This window comes from Acanthaster planci, linkage group LG21 (assembly GCF_054643075.1).
Source record: "Acanthaster planci isolate LZ-2023a linkage group LG21, COTS_SCS, whole genome shotgun sequence".
Taxonomy (NCBI): Eukaryota; Metazoa; Echinodermata; class Asteroidea; order Valvatida; family Acanthasteridae; genus Acanthaster; species Acanthaster planci.
Window position 1 is genome coordinate 3,620,691 of NC_141797.1, and position 23,117 is coordinate 3,643,807.

General features: G+C 39.9%; 1 protein-coding gene across 1 annotated transcript; it reads left to right on the plus strand.

Moving 5' to 3' along the window:
* The first annotated feature begins 1,114 nt into the window (after positions 1–1,114).
* LOC110981610 (metal cation symporter ZIP14-like) lies at positions 1,115–22,886 on the plus strand. The gene is made up of 11 exons (XM_022239302.2): positions 1,115–1,670; positions 15,267–15,545; positions 16,174–16,381; positions 16,535–16,746; positions 17,129–17,294; positions 17,683–17,852; positions 18,210–18,359; positions 19,041–19,248; positions 19,845–19,997; positions 20,194–20,381; positions 20,877–22,886. The coding sequence occupies exons 1-11, from the start codon at positions 1,350–1,352 to the stop codon at positions 21,009–21,011; spliced, it is 2,190 nt and encodes a 729-aa protein (XP_022094994.2). The 5' UTR covers positions 1,115–1,349; the 3' UTR covers positions 21,012–22,886.
* The last annotated feature ends 231 nt before the right edge of the window (positions 22,887–23,117 follow it).

Sequence of the window (23,117 nt, forward strand, 5' to 3'; positions counted from 1 at the left end):
TATGTGCCCTGTGGTGTACCGGAACAGTGGAAGGTACCCCACAAGGCCAGTTTTGACCCTTGTGGGGCACTAAAGTGGTACCCCACAAGAATTTCACGAAACTGATATTTGGAAATAACTAAAAAAATCTGTCGCAAATTGAAGTGTTTATATAAGGAACATACGGTCGAAATTTCAACTTAGGAAAGTGAATGTGGTTCAAATTGGAGTGATTTGAAATTTTTTGCGTGTTGTGTGGGAGTTTTGTACACGAGAACAAAGGAAATACCCCACAAGTATGGGAAGTGCGTGTACACACAAACTAAGTGAGCGGTTCAAACATACGTGCGGCGCAAATGCAGTGGATAGAAGACGTTAGGGGAAGCTTTGATGAAAATTAACAGGAAGGATATCGTTCCTTCATTATTCCTTGTCACTTGGTGTGAATCCACGCCACTTATAAATGGCGCCTTGTTTAAATGCTAGAGTTTCCAAACACAATCAACAATTGCCGCGGCAAAGTGGAAAAGGGGCGAAGTGGCCGCCAACAGGGCAAAGTGACCTACACCCCTTGGGCTTGACAACGTCCTGTGCTGCTGTAGTGAACCTAGATCCATTATACACAATATTAGTTTTCCATTGATAAATGGTTGTTATGGAGTTATCTTGGACAGAAGCAACTGTCAAAACCAATCTGCACGGTGTTAGGCGTAGTCCCGTATGAAATTGGGAATCTAGTTGCCTTTTAATTGAACCTGCATTTAAATACTTAATTCCAAGTTTAAAAAGAAGAATTTGCTTGAAAATGATGTCACGGTTAAATACTAGACCGAATTTTACTTTGGAGGAGTGTTATGAACAAAATGTTTAAAACTGAGTATAAATATCTTGAATATTACTACAGGCCACGTTATTTGAGTTAGTTTTCTTCAGCAGAAATTGAAACGCTTTTAAAAAAGGTAGCAGCACTAAAATATTGCTGTTCTGATGTACACGTACGTATTCCAAAAGAAACACCCCTATTGACACAATGGATCTGTCCAAAACCGTGCCGTGCGCATTATGCAAATTGCCTCTTTTGAGGTTGCGTGGTATCATCATGGAGCTGTAAAACACATTGAGCAAGGAACCCTGTTGGTATTGTGGTACGGTTTGCAAGGGGGATGTGTTTATTGTGGGTCAAGCATTCTGTATGACAACTGCGTGACTGGAACATACAACGGGATATTCACAATACCCAGTCTAGTCGGGCGTGGGTGTAGTGACGCATAAGTACGGCAGATTATTCATAAGCTCCTCGGTACTGACGCCGTGTGCAACAACTCCCTAGACTTGTCGCGAAGAACCGCTCCTGCTGCTCACTGTATAGCATGCTGAAATTAAAAATGGCCCCAATCCCCAAAGTGGATTTTCGTGTCGTGTGCATAATTTACTTGTTCGTGTTTGGGATTTCCAGCCGGCTCCACGTGCTCGCAGCCGGCGAGATCGCCACCGAAGAAACCCATCACAACCATGGTCACTCGGATTCGATCTTCGGGGACCCCTTTGAGGAGATTTTCGGCCAATTGAGAGAAATCTCCTTTGGTGCTGACAGGAACATCACGCGCGATGAGACTGCTACGGTTATTCATTTATTGTTTGAGGACCAGCTGCATTGCAGTGACAACTTCAACGTCTCAAATTGTCACAAGGTAGGAACTTAAATGTGTTATGCAATAAGGATCTAAGTCTGTACATATGTTTTTTACATGTAAGAAAAAATAAGTTTCATTTAGCATCCGAATTTAATTTGTGTGACTTACATGCAGGATTGTTTATTTCCTAGCCACGAATCATTTCATTTCTTATTCGTCGATCGTTTATTTTCGTGTTAATTCACTTTTATTTCAGTCGTATATATTCAACTAGTACGTGCCATTGAACAGCGAGTAAGGTTTTTCTAAAGTTTAAAGTAAAGAATACATGAAAATCAAATTGGTTAACAAAGCTGGCTGTATTTGAAGCAATATAATTTCACCATGCAAAAAGTTGCAAAACTGTAGAAAAATGGAAATTCTTTCATATCATTCGTTATCATTTTTGGATTTCATCCTTCCTGTCGTAAAATACTTGTGCACGTTATACGACTAATTTCCTAGACGCTTACTAAACTGACGTAGGCTAACCACTCAAGGAAAAGGAAATGATAGCATTCAGTTTCCAATTCCAGTGAAAATCAACATTGTCATTTCTGCTTTGTCGTGAAAACTCTAAATGTTGGTCAACGCTAATGTTTCAATCAGTTGTCTGTTTAGCATATATAAATAATTACAAATACCGCGGTTGAAATCAAAACGTGCAATGAACCGAGAGCAAGCTAGTTAGTTATATAAATCTTTACTTTAGTTTCAAACGATGGGAAGATAATACATAACAGCATATGGCGTTGGAGCCAAAGGGACTGCACACGACAGTTGGGTTAGTTGTGATTTCGCTTGTCGTATTGTTTTAGTAACAACGCAATACGAAAAAAGTTTCAGTTTTAAGTTTTGGTTTCGGGTTGTCTAATCTGACCTTCACACATCAGTTTGCACGCGTCCACATTTAAAAAGGCATATTCATTCTTCCGTTGTTGATAGCGCCAGTTCATTTATTCCATAAATTTATGTTTGAATCTTTGGCCAAGAGCCAAATGTTTTATGATTTATTCACTCATTTGGTAAATATTTATTTTTGACGTTTTTTCTTGTTTATGTTGCGTTTAATTTATTTCTTGATTTTCTTTTCTGTTTTTTAGTTGCTTCTTTTCTTATGAATTCATGCTTAAAAGCTTCTGCAAACTGCAAAAGAAAAGCCTATACACGTCAAAAAATAACTGCGAAAATGTGAAACGTTTGTTCTGATTTGCACGCGTGTTCAAAGAAAACACGGCAGTCAAGAAATGTCAGTTATACCTAAACAATAATAGATGTTTATTGTTATCACTTTTGATTGAAGGTTTTTCGTTATTTTTGCATGATGACATTAAAATATTCAAGCAATCGTATATGACATATTATTTGTACTTTTTAAATTTGGATACGTGCGTGCTTAACTGCGCTATCTCTTTCTTTTCTTTGCGATTGCATGTATTTTATTTCTCTGTTTATTTACAAAGCAGATCATGAAACCAATCCAGTTATAACTGTATTGTTCCATTATGATGGTTTCCTATTTCGCACATTGTCGAGGTGTTTCGTTGGAGCCAAATATTCTGCACAGGGCATGAAAGCGTTTGAATTCAGGACTTCGTTGTCGCTTTCTTAAAACTTTGTTGAAATCACGCCAAAGAGCATTTACTGCAACCTGCTGCAAGCTTGGTTTTTAGCTGTTGCGGCAGTTTTTGTACCGTAGCATTCAACAAAGAGACGTTGTAATTCTTTGGGACCATGCTCGGACTTAACTTCCGTCATCAACCCACACGCAGAACTTCAGTACAGGCGTGGTCACGAACAAACCAAATTGCTTTCCATCTTTCTCGATCTTATTTTTTTCTGGTCATTGCCTTCAAACAATGGAATGCGCTGCTGCATGTTGATTCGGCTCAAATACTCAAAAGCGTTGAAACTCAAGAACATTCGGTAAAAGCACACTAATCATAGTTCTGCATAGTGCATTGGCCCTACACAGTCGTAACACGTCTGGCAGTAATTCGGCCCAACACGGGGCCCAACCCATGACCGATGGTATGCGCGGATATTTTGTGAATGCGTGATTGGCAGGAATAAGTCTCGGTATTTGGGGCTACAGTGAGTACATCATACAGGAATACATAGGATGGGATCGTATGATGGGAACTCAAAAGGACCATGAAGTGAACTTCTGAACGAGGAGAAATTCTTACGGGAATATCCGTAGGCCTCTCGTAAATAAGTTGCATGGAAATCGTTTTGGATGTGGCCAATTTTACTGTTTCCAAAGTCATTCACTTTCTTGAGAAATATTGACCATCGTTATTGGTGTTACCTCTCTGCCAAAATCACTTCTGTGATTCTCTACTAGTATAATCGTTGCTACTGACACGGGTCATTTATTTTGTTGACAGACTTTGTGTGCATGAACATTTCTGTTCATTTTCTGGTAACCGTTTTTAATACTTTGTAATGTGCGATTACAATTTGACTTAATGGAACGTTATAGCGTTTCTTGACAGCATGGGCTGGAAATAATCATGTGCCGGATGAAACATGTCCTCTGGGTGAACCACTAGAAATAAATTCCCATAGACAGCAGTGATAAATCCCCACACTTCACGAATATTTTTAAAGTACAACTCTCACAGGTGTTCAGGCTGCTCAGAATAATGATGTTCCAGATGTCCCCTTTCATTTTCCTTTCAATTTTCGGGGGGTTGACCAATGAATTTTTTAGAAATATTCACCAGAAGCAGACCATCGCCTAAAATGAAGAAAATATCCCTGTCCAGAAAAATAGCCATTTTAAAAAACCATCCCTCTTCAAAATGGTTCAAATAGTGCCACTTTCAAACCCGATTGCATCCAAATTGCTCAGAATTGGACGCCCTGAGTCCGGCCCAGAGGTTCAGTTTCATATTTCTTCAATTCCCCAGTTCCATGGCTCTCAGGACGTTCTAATATAGAATATTTTGAGTGTACAACTTTTATTAACCCTAACAGCCCTGAATTCTCCAATTTTAAGTTAATATGATTTTGCACACACCCTAGGGAGTTAGGGTTAATGAGCTCTACGGACATATTTCTGGCCTAAATACAAGGGTGCACCCCTCTACAATGCACTGGGCTCTCTAAGCTTCTGGACACGAGAATGATATAAATCATCAAGTGCTGGAACTAGTTGACGTCCAATGATATTTTACTTGCAGTGCAAACGATCCGCTGTGAGCTTTTTGTCATAACCTACACCATTGCCCGACCACACATAATGATTCACTGTGTCAAGACTCCCTCAATTACCGTCTGGTAGAACTTCAGTAGCAGTCTCTGGCTAACATGGAAACTCGTCAACCGTCTCAAAAAGAACAATCTTTGTTGAGGCTTTGTAACAATACCATCCTAAAAATACAATCTCATTTCAAATCTGCTGAAATATTAATAACAACTTGAAATGTTACATTCTTTCAAGCTAAGCCATTTGTAACAGGGACGTAGTCAGGTCGGTCTGAAGGGGGGCTTCCAAGCCGTGAATGCGTGTACATGCAAAGCGCAGAACCTCACTGGATACGTACGTAGGCCTACTTTGCCAAAAAAGTTAACCATAGTCGAAACTTTTGAGGGGTTGTGGGCAATGGGGACCCGGCTACGCCCCCATGTAACTAAGGGAACGATACTAGAATGGGTTTTCCAAAAGTTGCATGCAGATGACGGACTAGTAATTTCATGATGTCAAGTCATTGTCTCAATCTGTTCGCCTCGTAAGATGATCAAATCAACAAATCTGGAATCTAAAGATTACAATGGAAATTTCAACGATGGATTGACCACACGAACAGCACACCTTGTCTATCGGGTTACTGCGAAAGTGCAACAAAATTGGCTCAGTGAAATATTTTGTGACATTTTAAGCCCTTTTCAGTACTAATTCAGTAAAAATTCACGCCCAACCCCCCCCCCCATAATAACAATGCATGTATAGAGTGGAGTGAATATAGGTTTCATGGCTCTTCCTACCAAAAACCTGAGACCTGCGAGGCGTTAAGGAAATGACAAAAGCAGTCCTTGTGTGGCATATTCACGTGAATACACCCTGTAGTTGAATAATAAATTCTTTGCTTATGCAGTTGGCGCAGAAATCGTGACTCTCCGGGTAGGCCGATGTCTATTATTTCCCTGGTTAGCGGACCCACTTGAATTTGTGCTCAACTACCCAGGCTGTTCTTTGTTTCGCCGTGTCCTCTTGGGTTATCTCTCTGCCGTATTTACTTGTGTAGATAGGCGTACTGATTCAACCTGGTGTTTGTATTTACATAATGTGGGAATTCTATTGACGTAATCTGACGTAATACGTACCGGTACAACTTGGTTTATCTCCAATGAAAAAGATGGATTATAGTGGACTTTCCGTCATTTTGTAGTTCTGACGGCCAGCGTTCAATATACACTGATGTGCGCGGCAACTCGCGCGCCTTCGAAGCCTCTCAACATTCTGGCCAACCTCAACTCAATGGGCTACGTGCGCCTTCCTTCACTAGCCCCTGGTTGTGTAGAATACGAAAATGACGCTAGTAATATGAAAGGGCTGCGTAGCATTACATAACTCTGAGCACTAATTATATATTATAATTTTGTCTATAAAAATGACGCTGACATGACTGGCTATTCAGGATGAACATACGTAAACGTAAAGTCAACCGCGCGTATTTCAAAAGCTGCACGCTCGCGCCCACGTATTCTCCTGCATAAAAGTCCTAGTGTAAATATCCCAAATAGTGGGATGTATCGCGCAAGGCATGGTGGGAATCAACAAGGTGCGGCAAGATCGTACCAATGGGAACGAAGTTGCATTCCGGCGTACATGAAATTGCCAATAGAAACAGACAGATTCAAAAATGAACGAGCCTCCGCAGATATGTACACTTTCTGAAATGCCTTAGCCCGTCGTGTTACGTGACATGAAAAACCTCTGTACAATGCACCACCGTGCCTGTGCTGTGCAAAATAGAATACTGCAGCCTAAATTTCCCCCATAACACAATAGCACTTGAGGCAGCTAAATGTTTAGCAAAGAAAATCGGTGAAAATTACTCTCAACTTGTACTTTGACCCGGACGACCTGTTCAAACAACTGTTCGGGGTGTTATTCTTTGCGCTTCAACGAAACTTATATCCGTGCGTCTTGATATGAGTGTGTGCACCATGTAAACGAGTTAGTTTGGGTTTCTTGGGACTCGCGTGCTCGTTACGTCATTCAATAATCTTGCTGCACTCCTCAGTGTCTTTACGTGGTACTCAAAATGAACTAAATCTCCACATCATTCATGCACGTATGACAATAAATCAAAGAGTTCAGTGTGTCACATGGGGCCTTCCCCCCACATAGACGTCCATTGAAAAGACCTCGCCTGTCCACAAGGTAAACCCTTTGGAACACAAAGAGATCGAAGGTTTCCATTTCAATTCACGGATGGAGTTTGCATACTGTCCTCAGAAGACAGTCGCAAAGCAAGCCTGTGAAATGTATTCGTGATCGACACGTCAGTCATAAAGGCAGCTTTGTGACAGATTGAATGTAATTGTTCCATACGTTTTGGGGAAAGCAGACCAACGCAACGAACACCTCATGTCCTATAACGAGTCGTCCTAACCCTTTGTAGCTCGGTTATTTGTGTGAGCGGCCGTTGGTGGATGCACGATTGACAGGAGTACGGTCATCTTAACATTTATTTCGCGTCCCTACGACAACTGACATATAATTTTTAAAGTTTAGAACACATACATCCAAGAGTCATAAAGTGACGCAAATTACCTGCCGAACAAATAAAAAAACTAGTTTGAAGTCATTTTGAATGATATTTCCATGTCAAATTGCACAGGTTAGGTGTAACCAGGACCCAGAATGTCACACTTTGGCCACTTAAGAGCATGTTTGGGGCAACAATCAACAGGTTAATATCAAATAGTGTCAGTCAGAGGCGGAGTGGAACGCAATTATGGACGGACCATAAATGAATTCTAAGCAAGAACAAAATTCATTTGACTTGTTGACTGACCGGTTTGTGTGGATATTTCTGTTCATGTTCTCAATCTCACTTGCCCTTCTACCTTTGATGACATGCATCAAAAACAAAATAAAACATTTCAAACACAAACTTGCAATAAATCGCCAAGAACTGCAATGTCCAAGTTGTATAAGTTACAAAAAGGTATTTATGGACCCCAACATCCTGATAAATATGATCTGGCGAGTAACAAAATCCCGGTCTTGCGGCGCCACGTGTATATTCTGCGCGTGGGGGGGGGGTAAAGTTTCTGGATTTGTTGCGTTTTTGTTTGGACAGGGCAACAGTAATACTTGTAGTTACATCACGTGGTCTGAGTGCGTTGGCGGGTGGAGCCATTGCCGTTATTGTGGTACGGTACATGCAAGTCATAAGGCATTGGTTCAAGCTTTCTCCTCTTGTAATGATCCAATCAGCTAATCACATAACGGAAGTTTGAACGATGGATTGATCTCCAACCAAATGGAACGCATACTTTCTACCAGGATGATGCTCAAATTGAACGAAATTGCTCAGTGAAACATTATTCAATACATTGAGCCCTATTTAGTGATTTAATGATTCATTGAAGATTAAGATGGAAAGCTTGCGGTAAGCACCATGCAATATTTCTTTTTGAGTCTGTGTGGTTCTGATAAGAACCGGAGAGGCTCAACGTTTCGGACAGTGTGCTCTGTCATTGAAGATTCGTGGCAAAAATTTAAAATCAAATCCAAAATATCGGATTTTGAAAATTTTTTGTAAACATTGTAGGCAAATCGGTTTAATTATAAATTCAAAAGCAAGAAAATTAACTGCATAGGGGCCTATTGGTGAATTTTCTTTCCCTCTATTACGAAATTGGATTGAAGAAAACCATCCAGAAACTTAAATCACGTAATTTAATTAAAATCACAAACCACCTTAAATACACCTGCATCGTCTAAACCCAGGCGAAATGCATTCAGTGTAGCACCTACCGATTCATGTACCTGCTGAAAAGACTCTTCCTTCAGAGATACAAGTACGTGATTAACATGTACCAAGTATAAAAATGTGCTGAGTTTTAAACCGAACTCTAACTTTTGACAAAACTAGAGTTTACATGCAGGAATTTGTTTACAAGATACTAATGCCTAATAACAAGATGTTGACCACCACAGGACAAAAGGAGTGATCATGACATGCCATAAAATACCTTATTGTTTAAATTCCGTGATAAGAATGATTCAAATAAAACACAAAATCTGATGAACAACTTGGCTATTTATTCCCAATAGGTCCAGAAAAAAGCGTTCGATAAGGGCAATAAATTGCACGTGAATACGGGTACACAGCCTAATAAAAGCAACTGCGCAAGCATTACATTTGATGTTGTTGTTACAACACCAACGATGGCATGAATATTCAAATTCCTATACTGCAGTACGTGACGTTTTAAGGTGAGATTAGCAGCGATAAATTGCGGCGATGATTATGGGGTACAAAGGGGGCTTACGGTTGTGAAACGGTGCGTAGCAAGCATTCGCTGCGCTCTGGCTATGGACATACTGGGCATCACAATAAACTCCTTCTGTGTCCTCCCTCTATGAGCTTACTATCTGAAACGCTGAATACCACGGGTTCTTTTCAGAACCTCAGATGCTCAAAAACGTTTAACATTTAACATTTCGTTCATTTCTTAAGCGCCATGTCTATTAACAATATTCAACAGCGGTGTACATATCAAAATAGCAAAAATTATGATTAAACATTCATCACAGTTATATAAAACTACAATTAAAATTATAATTAAAAGTTACAAAAACTACATGTAAGTTATTGGTTGAACCACATGATTAATAAAACATAAAATTACATGCATAAGACCTTGTTAATTGTAGCATTCATTAAAAAGAGGTATACCCATGCCGCTCCCGCAAACCTATCGAGTTTACAAAGCTAAACACGTTATGGTGTTTATTTTTTAAACAAATACGTGCTGATGTTAATAAATTGAGACACCGTGACACATTTGACTGTTAATAAAAAGACACAAAAACACTTTTATCGGGAGGTAACACTTTCTAAACACCTAAACACGTTTATTTCTGAACAGGTGTTAAATTTTAAGCGTTTACATGTTTACAGTTAACGCAAAGACGCGTTTATAATGGGCTTTGGCTTTGACAGTGCATAGGTACAAAATACTGGTACTGATGTGTTTAAGAGCAGTCTTGTTTCGTTTGTGATCCTTTGCGACTAACAGAGTAGTGACTCGGGCTTAAGTAAAACTCACTTTATTAAACTGGTTTTGATTTCACTGCACAATGACCACAATTTCTAATTTCAATAAAATACTTATGTACTTGCAGAGATAAAAGATAGATGCACACGACACTTTTGCAGAGATAAAAGATAGATGCACACGACACTTTTGCATGTTTAACTCAGGGGTTGACATTTTAAATGAAGTGAGTCTAAATCATGATTATCAATCATTTACTGATTCCAAAAAGCTAATTTAAATAGAAACAAGTGGCTGGAATGGAGCAAAAATCCTGCCAGCCCAGATTGTGTTTAACACGTGCATTTATACATGTACTTCTATTCTGAATGGCTCACATAGGGCGATTTGCAATTCAGAATGTACAAAACCTGGAAAAATTACCAATCAATTGAAAGAAAATTTAAAATATTGATCTGAATAAGTAATTTCTTTTAAATCGTTGATTTAAATCGCAATTTAAATCGGTGATTTCAAATCGGCCAAACAAGGGAGGCGTGTAAAAAAAGGGAGTTTAGGCACGGAAGCGTGACTGTAAGCCTATGTAGGCGTGTGTTTCCGTGATTGGCAGGCCTGCATGAATTGGGGCCCAGCTACCCAGGCCGTTGTTCAGTTCACCTTGTCCTCTCGGTTAGCTCTTTGCCGTTTTTTATTGTGTAGTGCTACTGGTTCAACCTTGCTGTTTCAATGATGTAGACCCAATTTGGAAAAGTATATACGCTTGGAGTGTGTAAACTTTTGACATGGATTGTCGGGGATTGGCCAAGAGTTACTAGTTTTGCTGTGCAAAAGCAGACCTTCACATTTATTTTGAATGTACATTGTATATTGCAGCGTAATGTAGCGTCCATAACACAGTATTACTTAAGCTACTCAATGTGTACTTTCAGTCTCGACGTTTGACATATTTAAAACTGCGGTTAGGTATTTATTATTGTGGTTCATTGCCTGGAAGGACAAAATGCCCTTGAGATTTTCCGCCTCAGAAACGAGTTAATTAGGATTTCCCGCAGCGAGACTCACGGGCCCTTTTCAGGTCACTCGATGGTTTTGCTGCATTCCTTAGATAATTTTTTCTTGATACTGATACCCATGCCACACCAAAAACAAAATTAGCTGAACTCCATCTCGGCATCAAGCACTCAGTGGGTGCACCTTTAGGGGAGTGAGGTGGTCATGGACTTCAGCTATATTGCATTATTCTTTCACCTTAACCGATGTCCATGCATGATGCATGGTCAACTTGACCCTCTACACTTAGTGCTCCCATGGAGCATGGAGGTAGAAATAGATGATGGAAGGTTTCTATCAAAACTTAGAGATGGAGTTTTCTTATAAGTGTAAAATTACAATCTGAAATCGGACGGGTGAGCTCTACTCTTAACCGACGCTCCAGTCATGACGGAAGTTATTAATGTTCAGAATATTTTGTAACAGGAAAATAAACACGACAACAAACACACGTGTGGTGACGTGGTGTATCCTGGTGTAACACGTACATCCTGGTTGAGTCCGGGCGGCCAAATGAGCATGGTTTCTTAAATTATTGTCCATTCTTATTTCACTCGTAAAAGAACTTCGCCTCTTTCAAACGAATGTCATCGTAATGTTTCTCAAGTGTTGGCACTGAAAAAATGACAAGTTAAAAACTTCGCTCCACTGATACGAGTGCATTAATAGATGTGTGTCATTTTCAACACTAAAACACGTGAACAACTTGTGAACATCTTTAGATTTCATGTGACCCGAATGTTTGAATTACTTTTTACAAAAGTGAGATTCAGTAAGTGAATAGGAAGCGTTAAAAAAGAGCGCTAGAGCTTTCAATTCCTTTCAAACATCTATAATGGATATATGATTAAAACAAAGTACCTGAAAACCACGTCATTTTTAGTTCATACCGAAAGTCGCCAAGTCCGCGATCAAGCACCGAGTGTGTTTCATCGATTGGACGGGCTCGTGTTGAAAGCATACACAGGGTACATCAGAGACGATTCTAATGCCCTTGACCATATTTATATTAAACATGTACCAAACTTCCTTTTGTGAATTACCAGACAGCCTTGACAGAGTTTCTTTTGAAAATGATTTTTAAAACAAGATATTGGCAGTTTGGCTCAGGGAGAAAACGTCATGCTCGCCAGTAACAACAGCCTGTAACATTTAATGACTTTATATCTTTCTTTTAACGAGAAAGGTTCAAAACATTCGAAAAACTGTGGTAGGTATAAGTCGAGGATTTTGGATTCTGCATGAAGTGTTATATGGGAGAGAATGAACCGGTTGAAAACCAGTTCGAAATAGTGATTCAGTCAAGTTGTACAATTTTACACGGCAGACAGTTTGATACACTGTGAAAGTGAAACTGTTTCTATGCATGTATTCAAGGTGTTGTTAAAACACTTTTGAACAATTACATTGTACCTTGTAGACTACTAACAGAACAATTTTGCCGAACACCAGAAGTCATGGGAAACGTCACCAGGTATTTTGGATGTGTTTCATTATTGGTCAATTTTCGCTTAGCATTTCCATTCCTTAGTGTTTCCATTTGGCCGTTTTCAGTGAGCAGCAACTCACAGTGTGTCAAGTGTACAAATTTCCTGTATTGAAGCAGTGCGTGCTGCAATACACCTTGAAAATAGTTCGCAGTACCCGTTGCTTCATTTGACTCGGACCGGCCAGCCGACCCCGCAAGCTCGGTGGTCGAGTGGTTAAGACATCTGCACTAGTAAGCAGGAGGTCGTGGGTTCGAGTCCCACCCGAATAAGCTTGTGAGGTTTTTTCGCAAGCTCTCGGACAAGCACTGAGCATACAGTGCTTATTAATATACGTTGGGTAAGGGCAAACCCGTTATATATATAAAAAAAAGAAAATACATCTTGAAAGCAGCGCGTGCGTTATTTCGAATCAAAATGGAATGGATTGTAAAACAACTTTGCAAACAAACATGGCCCACGAGATGGAGAACGTGAGACTGATGACAAACTGATCCCATTTCGCCATCTGCTTCTAGAAAAGGAAGACTATTTTGGCCAAATGCATTACAGCTTTTCCGGCTATGCATGACTCACGAACAGATCGTGTAGCGATGATAAAGCTAATTGATACAGGAGCATTGCACGACTTAGACCTGTATGTACATGTACACGTTGGTTTAAGTACAAGCGCAGGTGTAATGTACCAAAGTTAGCAGCACATAAATGTGTGCTTTTACTTTGAATATATCAAATACTTCAAATAAAAACGCACCTTTTGCCATTTTCGTCATGTGCTTTGGATTGAAGACGAGTTACCCTCATTTGGATAATTATTATGTAACCCCAAGGATTACTTTGGACAAAATTACGCTCGAATGAACTGTCCAATCTTTTCAGTGGTTTAAAGTAAAGTTAGGAAATTCAAACGGCCATTCTATAACTTGTATATAGCAGTGACTGCATATGCGTGGCGTTGCTAGACCATTTATAAATGGGGGTGCCATCGGAAATTCACCGACGGACCGTTGGCAGAGTTTATGAGTGTAATGGTAGTGTGATCCCCGACCTGGCACTGACCTCACTTCCCTCCCCGCCGTCCTTTCCTCTTCCTCTTCAAGTCTTACCCACAGCACCATGATTTGGCTGAAACCCCCACAACCCATATCGGTATGGTGTGTATTTGTGGAAGAAACGACTTGTTAATCACGTAACATACGTACAGTTTATTCTCACAATATTAAAACACGAAAACCGAAATTCAACAGTGTATGACGTCCTTTCTGGTTGACTTGGTTTACGTTTGAAAGAAAAACAGCAATCTCATGGCATCATAAAAAGGTCAAACCGTCAGAAGGGTGCTTTCAACACAGACTGACCCATGCACCCCTCTGTTGTCGTTGACCTAGCTGTTTCATTGCCACATTTAAAATATTCATAAATTCAAGGGTTCAACGACGGTGAGGAATTCAAACATTATGCTGAAAGTTAACACTGCAAGGTCTACTCTTTCAATCCGGTATTGCCCACAGAGTAATGCTTTAATAAAAAGAGTATTAAAGGGCTTTCCTAAAACGAGCCGCATAACCTCGTCTATCTCTGTTATGTTCAGATGTTAAGATGTTTTCATCGCCTGTGAAATATTACTCTCCCCAATAAAGTTTCACTAAACCCAAGTTGCTTTCAATTAGATTGGAATTTTTTCACATCGTAGTGGGTTGAGCAGGGGATGTTGTTTTTAACCCGTAAATCAGTGAACCTCAAGATCCTCAACTAACAAGCGCTTGTTGAAATATTCGTTAACAACTTCCTCTATCACTCTTTTGTTATATTAAGAGTGGAAAGACAATGAACAGATCTACTGGATTTAAACAAATATCTGTATTTGCTATTCAGATGGGGCAGATGGAACAGTGAAGTTTCAGTATTTGGCTACAAGGCCAGATCTAGACCCTTGGGGCCGGGGTTGGGGGCAAATCGCTGTGCCTCTCCAGTACACTTTTGCTTTAGGTGATCATACCAGTCGCAATTAAGCAGCTGCTCAGAAACAGTTTCATGAACAAAATGGTTCTGTAAATACTCTAGATATCTTCACTGAAATCGATTTTTAAAAAGTCCTCATCTTTTTTTGGGGGGGGCAGGGTCCCTCTACTCCTTCCGAAACCGCTCTTGTATGACTATTGAAATTTATGCCAATACATCAAGGATTTGAAAGAAGATTATTAGCCATTCATGAGTTTTCTCACTGTTGAAAATCTCAGCAGCGTATCCAGCTTTTGGTGCGTGTGGTATTTCTTTTTGGGGGGGGTGTGAATTCAAAAGCGAATGCGGTTTTGTTTTCATTCAACATGATGTGGGGATCAAATCAAAATCTTACCAATACAGTCCCGACATTTTTACTTTTATTTGCTCGTGTATTTTTCTTAGGGATCTGGTGCTAGCATTTGATAAATAAATACACTAATTACTAGCCTGTAAAGAATTATCCGTAAAAACTAAAGGAAAAATCCTTGGGGCAACTTGCCTTCTCCGCCGGATACGCCACTGTTTATCGATTTACATATCGATATGTGTAACACTTATAACTATTAAACTGCGACCTTTGGTGTTACAGTCCCATATACATGTACTGTGCTTTTTAAATTTGTTTAGTACAACTACCTTTTGCTCATGATTATCTTCAACAGACCTAGTATCCTCTTTACAACAACTAAATACAGATTTTGTTTGATTTTTGATTTGTTTTGCACTGACATTGGTGTAACTTGCGGAAATACTTGACACGAATTGCATAAATACACACAAAAATAAATACTAATGATATCAAGCCGTTTCTTGTTTCAATATGCAGTGTCTTGAGACCGACAGCTTATTCTCCATTCTTGGCATTCAACCCAGCCATGGCCTGGACGAAGAGAACTTCAACCGGGCATGCGTCGTGCTCATGTATTACGTAGCCGACCTGAATTCCACATGCGCAGCCGCAGCCAATTTGTCAGTCCTGACGTACGAAGACTTTGCCCAGAATATTCTAAAAAGATTAGACAGCACGCAGAATCTGTCGGAAGAAGAGCTGGAGGACGTTTTGGATGCAGTGGCCAAGACCTATAAAGCTAACAACTTCGCCAAGGTACTTTATTTTCCTGAGAATTTGCCCAACACCTGTAGCCCCTGCTTTTGTAGTAGCTCTATGGTCACATAGCGAAATACTGTTTCCAGTGACGTGCTGACAGTTACAGAGCTACAACTCAACCAACGCCCTGTCAATAGCCCCACCCCTTCCAAATGTATTCTTGGTCTGTTTTCCTGTAGACCTTTTTCCTGTGATATCACGATCGTGCTTGACCCCGATGTGTTGTGATGGTAATGAGCGCGTAGTGTTGTGATGGTAATCGACATATTCAAGATAAACTATTCAGGCATGCAGCGTGCGCATGCCCTTAGTTGAGGCTGCTTATAGGAATATATGCGAAAACCGTGGCCAAGGCGGTCCACACGTGGTGGTATTGTTTACATTTAGTTACCTGGGTGAAAAAGAAAACCGATTTGCGATAATTATAATAATGAATATCTTTAATGTGCATGTACAAATGTGCTCATTGCGCTATTTTAAAGAATAAAAAAGTCAGAGACGAAAACTGCATCTCAATACATATATATGTACATGTATTATTACTAACTCCCTGGCGGTTAGATTTGAGTAATGTGATGATTAGAAACTGTGATACAATGGCCTCGTTTTCTTTGCTGCCGCACAGTGTTTCACCGCAGAAACTGTCTTCGAGGCGGCCGTAGCCAACCATCAATTGGGAGCAGACGACCACGAGCTGGAAAATGTGGCGGCCATTTTGATATCCAGTCTTGTCCGTGGGTTTTGCATTGGTAACGCCACCGAGTTAGATCCAGAGGCGTTCCTGGAGGATATATTTGATACTTATGCTACAGACGGTTACCTGAGTGAAGAAAGTACGATTTTTTCCAATTTTATTTTAAATCTTTAAGAGTGTTTTACCAGTGTTATTGTTGGAAGACTTGTGAGATGTCTAATTCGGTGTTAGGTTTGATAAGTCAATAATGTGCCGCATGTCTGGGTGAATAGATGTTTTTTAATCGTGACAGAATTTCAGGAAATTGTAGACAAGCTCTCTGCCGGGAGCGGAGGAGGGAGCGTATCTCCGGATCCACACGACCACGCACACAGACGCAGGAGATCAGTCCTCCAACTGTCAGCTGGAAGACGACGCAACAGACGGAATGCAGCAACCGTCACCCACGAAGGCCACGATCATGACCACGCCCACGAAGGGGAAGTCAGCTTAGACGTACACTCTGTTAGTTTACAACACGTTTTCTGAGACTAATGCTTTGAAAAGGGTCGTGTAAAATAGCTCATGTCATTATTCGTGGTGTTATGTAGGCATGTTTTTTATTCTGGTGTCAACTCAGTTGGCCCAGGCCCTACACACATTGACCTTGATATTCGTATATATGCTAAGTAGTAGGAAAAAAAGAATCACTCCAGGATTTTTTAGATGGCCTGTAAAATAAAGTACGGCCTTAGCTTATAAAACTTCTCTGTTTTATGGACAAGATAGGCCTATTGTGTTACCATGTAGAATTTGCGTTTATTTAAAGCAATGTCACACCTCAGGTAGAACACCTTGCCGACATAAATTATGGTCACTCTCTTTTATGGTTTTCACCCTTCTGCAGTGCTTCTCCGTTGATGGTCTTTTTGACATCTTTGGTGTCAATCACAGCGTGGGCGTGACACGCCAGCAGTTCAAGGAGCTAAGCCCCGCCCTCATTCAGCAGACGCTCCGTGGCCCATGCGTCAGCAATGAAACCACTGTGCCGGTAGGCCCTAGTGCCGCAGAAGGTACGTCTAACATAACAGTTTCGTTCATAAAAAGTGTCCTCGTGGACTCTTCTCACCATATTGAAGATCGTTTTGTTCTCTCGCTGTCAAGTGATTTTGGACTGAACCATGTAAACCGAATTTGGAATTGGTGTAAAAACTGAGGGGATATTCTAAATTGTTGGATTGAAACCGCTTAATTGAACATCCGTTTATCTCTGCAAGGCAAGGCCTTCTCAATTGAACTAGTTGCATCATGTCAATAATTATGTTATGCGGTTCAGCAACTACAGTTCTTTGTTGCACCGTCCATGTTTTCTCCATGATGAACAAAGTTGCGGTCCTCGTCGTTTTGATATAACTTTTAATGCTTACTCTTAATTCATGGCGTTTTGTTTAACCCCTGTAGTTTGGGGCTATGGCGTACTGGCCGTGTTCATCATCAGCCTTTGCGCCATAGCCGGTGTGGCTTTCCTTCCGTGCCTTAGTACGGACGTCTATCTGAAAGTCTTGCAAACTATGATGGCTTTGGCTGTGGCTACCTTGGTAGGCGACGCCGTAGTGCATCTCATTCCACAGGTATTTATAGTGTCATCCGTACAATAGATTGTGCTGCGTCTTCAATTGCCCGTAGACCCCATGCATGGTATTACAGGTATTTCGTTTGATATCCTTGACACTCCTGGGTCATCTTTACCACGACTCTTTCTTGCTTGTCATCTCTGATGCTAGGCCTTGTAAAATGCGGGATTTTTGTGGTTTTCGTTTCACTGATATAGTATTACAGAATTTTTTTCATCGGCAGTGGAATTCTTGAACGCTATAGTCATTGCAAAGAGCAGAAAAGTCGTTTTCATTCAGCCAGTAAAGGACACCCACTGCCACGTTTTGCGTACAGATAGATCCTGTACATGTGTATTACTTCTTGACCAACAGGCTGTAGGACTTCACGCGCACGATGCGACAGCAGCCGGCGTCACGCATGATCCAGGCTCGGAGGACCTTGCCTACATCTGGAAGTGTCTGGTGGTTGTCGTTGCTATCTACGCCTTCTTCATTTTCGAATCTGTCATGCAAATGTTTGGTGTGAGTTTCGCCTCAGCGTCGTATTTCATTTTGGGGGGCGCCCAATCGTGCTACTTACTCCAGTCCTTTTTCTGTTCGCTTAACTTTTCAAATATCTCTTCTAAATCTGACTCTGACAAAAAAATGATGGCCATTTTTTCATAGGTTGCTTTCACAAAATTTCTTAGATGAGGTTTTGCATTCAGATTGTCAGTCGTGGTGTCTCCAGATAAGAACCAGATGCCAAAGCTTTAGGCTTACTATTTCCCTACTGCTGTGTAGATTTTGTTTAATCCTTGGTCTCATGAATATGATATAATTGCAGCAACAATCAGGTCATCACAAATTAATCGCTACTCATATTCAAAATCAAGTTAAATCTCTAGTGGAGTCACGTTGGACACACATTAAAGTTCAACATAATCAGGCGTGCCTTTCAATCAGTTACCAAACGTCATTCCTTGTTTCTTGCAGATTGACTTGTGATTGATTGGATTATATATATCCAGATGTAAATTAACAAATGAGGGCAGTGTGACGGGAAACACAATGTAAATGACGTTTTTGTACCTCTGTCTTAATGTGATGGCGTCAAAATCTGAATCCCCAACATGTCAAGCTAAGATTTTCATGTCATTTGGCAACTCCTTTCGCTTGCTCAGAAAGAAAACTCCACGATTATATTGCTCATTCTTGCTTCAGGGTGGACACTCGCATTCCGTGGACCCCGAAGATGACCCTACCAAGAGAAAGCGAGCCTCCAGTATGAGACTTAAGGAGGCAGTGGAAGGCTCCTTCAAGAATCGCTCACCATCCACCACTAATCTGGAGCTAGCCGACGGCAACTTGCCAAACGGAGACGCCACGGACGAGCGTGATCATGTGCATCATCAGCGTAAAGTCTGCTGTGGTGAGAGACCTTTCATTCTTAGCACAGAATTGTCACATTGGACCGAAAAATGAGCAAGGCCTCACTTGTCAAACCAAGAGACTTTCACGTCATTATTTTGCAGCTATAAAACTATATAAAATCGGTAGTGAACTCCCGGTAAAGCCTCTTTAGCTGAGTTCTGGCTGCTTGTTCTCGACGCAAAGTCATCCTTGGAATTGTTCACGAACAGCACCATTTGTTGGTCTGGGCTGAAAACTGCGCTGAATTATTTTCTATTTAAAAAGGAACACTCGTTTCTGTGTTATATTAAAATTAGTAATGTTAATTTGGCTAGACATCTTTTATGGTACTGGTCCGGCCGAATTGTAAAACGTTCCCAGTGATATGTTCTAATAGTGAACAGGGCGTAAAACAAGCTAGTCGTATAGCAAACGATGACGATTACTTACTTAGCTCACATTAATTTTATTCAGTCTTTGAGGGGTTTAGAAGATTTCTGCAACATCTAATGTGAAGTTGCTGTGTCTGAATCGGGGAATCGGTTTACGTGGAATATCAAAGTTTGTCAGAATCAAAATATCAAACCAATACCACTTTTTATTTTGCCCAATTAGGAATGGGTTCCCTACCGTTTATGATTCTCATCGGGGATGGTCTACATAACCTGGGTGACGGTCTGGCGATAGGCGCCGCTTTTGCCACTAGCATTGGTGCGGGACTGTCAACCAGCATCGCCGTCTTTTGCCACGAGTTGCCCCACGAACTTGGTAGGTTGATCACACGTGCATTGAAAAAGGAGAAGAGGGGAAAATCGCTTTTTGAACTTTCTTGAGATTTATATCTAGACGACAGGGAAGTTCTTTCAAACTGAATGTATATTTACTGAACAACATGTAGCTGAACGCAGAAATTATTGATTTTTTTCACAGAGTCTTTCATGCCAATTGTATTTGTGTATCACAGGTGACTTTGCCGTCCTTCTGAGTGCCGGTCTTAGTTTCCGTAAAGCACTGGCCTTAAACTTCCTGTCTGCTCTGATGGCCTTTATCGGACTCTGTATTGGCATTCCACTGGCTGCCAATGCAGAGGCTCGAGAGTGGATCTTTGCGGTGGCAGCTGGGATGTTCCTGTATGTTGCCTTGGTAGACATGGTAAGGAAAAATTAAATTTGAGTTCCATCAACTTGCGAAGCTAATTTTGTTTTAGTTTTTCAAAAGAGAACTGTTAATCTGACACAAAGGGGAAAGTACGCACCACACTGAATTACGTAACATCAGATGACAAATTTCATGAGTTGATGTAACAGTACCTCCATGCACCAGTCTCGCCTTTTCCGTGTAAGATGTCTTTCCATAGGCATATTTTCAGTGCACCTCAACTCTGTATGCGTAACCTGCTGAGAGTGTTCATTGCAATTCTAAGGGAGTGAAATGCGATAAATAGATGCACTTATGGAAAGGTGCCTTTAGGGATAAAAAGGTTACTTGCTATAACAAGAAAGACTTCTGCTAAATGGCTTTTGGCTCTTAAAGGCCTTTTCGGAACAAAATGATAATAGTTTTTACGCGGAGAATTACATACATTTAACCTCCAATGTTTGCTGATAGGTTTTGTTTCTAATTCTTTACTGTGTCGTTTGTGTGCAGTTTCCAGAACTTATCCATCACGAAAACAAGAACAGATTCACCATTTTTCTACTGCACAATTTGGGGCTCTTGGTTGGTGCCGGTATTATCCTTGTTATCGCCCTTTATGAAGACAGCATCAACATCAGCATTTAGAAGAGGCAACAGGTTCACTGGTATCCAGCATCAAGTGGTCTTTGTCAACATGGTCACAGAATCTTAAGGATTCTTAAGGATTAAGGGTACAATGGGCAGTAGTCAGTGGCCTAAAATTATGTGTATTATTTGTAGTGAGGTCCCCATAAGAACGTATAATATGCTTGGTTTCATACTTTTTTATTCTCAGTGTATCCAGACTCCATTGTAATTCACCGTCGATTAATACAATGTATTCGTAAAGCTAACCTTAATTCATCCTAGTTTATTTTTCTCAAAAGCCCCTTTCTAGTTTGTGTTTAAGATTCTCAGATACAAACCAGAAAGGGGCTTTTGAGAAATATAAAATGGGATGAAAACGTAAGGTCTGCTCGTTAGTTTTGTTTTACTTAGCTTTAGTATTAACCGCTGTAAATTAATTTTTGTGTCTGCAATCACCTGTCGTGTCGATCATTTGATTTTGCGCAGTTCGTTTTCAAGAAACTTGATACATTTTTAGTGTAACAAGAACATGAAAAATATTTCAAAGAGCTCTGAGAGTATAATAGAAATGTCATGACTAAAAGACATTTCTTTTGATGTTTCTCGAATATCTGTTCTATAGAGCTTTGCTATGGGTTTTAATTTCTAAAGATTGAATGCATTTATTCTTTAACTCTTCCGTTCAGTTTACTTGTTTTAAATTTTAATAAAATAGAAGAGTTTGCTATACACAAGTGAAAATATTGATGCCAGATACACAGAACCGTAACACGCGATACAAAAATGATGAGTTTGATTTGGTGATGGTTAGAGTATTCTTTTTATTGTATATACATTATGGTCAATATGTCTTCTGCTGATTCAGGCTAGTTCTATTCATATATTTAAATGGCTTAGGATGGATCATGTGTAACAGAGAACGTTGACATTGTGGTGTTTAATGAGGGTTAATATTACTAGATCATATGTATTCGTAGTCGGTATAAGTAGACATTAATATTTTGTATTCAGTAGGTCTTTGGGTTTAAAAGTGTTATGCTGTATGTGCCCCTCTCGCATCCATGTCGGAAAAGTCATTTTCATGGGAAAAAAGACAGCTAATGAAGTGATGCTAAATTTTCATACCGTGCAATTTCTTGGATAGAATCGTCCATATCTATTTAATTGCATTGAGTCACGTGATCACAGATCTCCTCCCTTTCGACTGTAGTTTAGAATCTTCAAGAGGGCCCTGTAGTTTACCGCTTCTCATGGAAAAAAAATGGCTAGAATTCGAGCACAACCGACATTGTTTGGAATTATCAAAACGCATAAGATTTCCATGAACGTCTCAATTACTGTCGTTGGTGGTCACGAAAACCTTGCGGTAAGGGCCTTATTGCTATTATTCCGATATGAGTTGCAATTTTCTAAAACATTTAATTGTACGTCCTAATTGTTGTAAAACATTTTTACATTTTTACTTAACGGACATGTTTTAATGAACAAAAACTACGTACTTAATATATGTGCCTTGATTACTATGTAAAGAGGAACAAGGCAGTGTGATTGTAAGATATTTGCTGAAGTTTTGTGTTTCATATGAATGTCATTTTGTCAGTTTATACAAATTTCATATCGCTATGATTGCTTACAACCTGTGTACAGTATACCACTGAAGTGAATATCTAGCCCGCTCTTACCAATGCGTGTTTTAAATCCTGGGATATCCATTTTTATGCTTGAAACAAATTGTTTTCTTTTCAGGTGCATAGCACAGCTTAAAACGTGTTTCCGTTAAGTGTAGGCTGCTGAAATCTTTTACTCAGATCGATTCAAAATGTCAAAATGACCAATGACTACTGCATTTCAAATGAAATTTAATTAATAAAAGCATTGATGCATATTATCGTAGGTCTTTGTAGTAATTTTTTAGACATTTCTTCACCTTGTTCATTTGTGTGATATAAATAATTTTTCTTAACTGTAACAATACACACAAACAAAATGCGAATTATTTATCAGTCGTTATTTTTTTTATAGAGATCTCTAACCGTGAACCAAACGTTTCCTTTTGTGAATTTTTTTTCATAAATTAAGTCACCAAGAAAAAAGAATTATAAGAATTAACATTTAATGCACGAA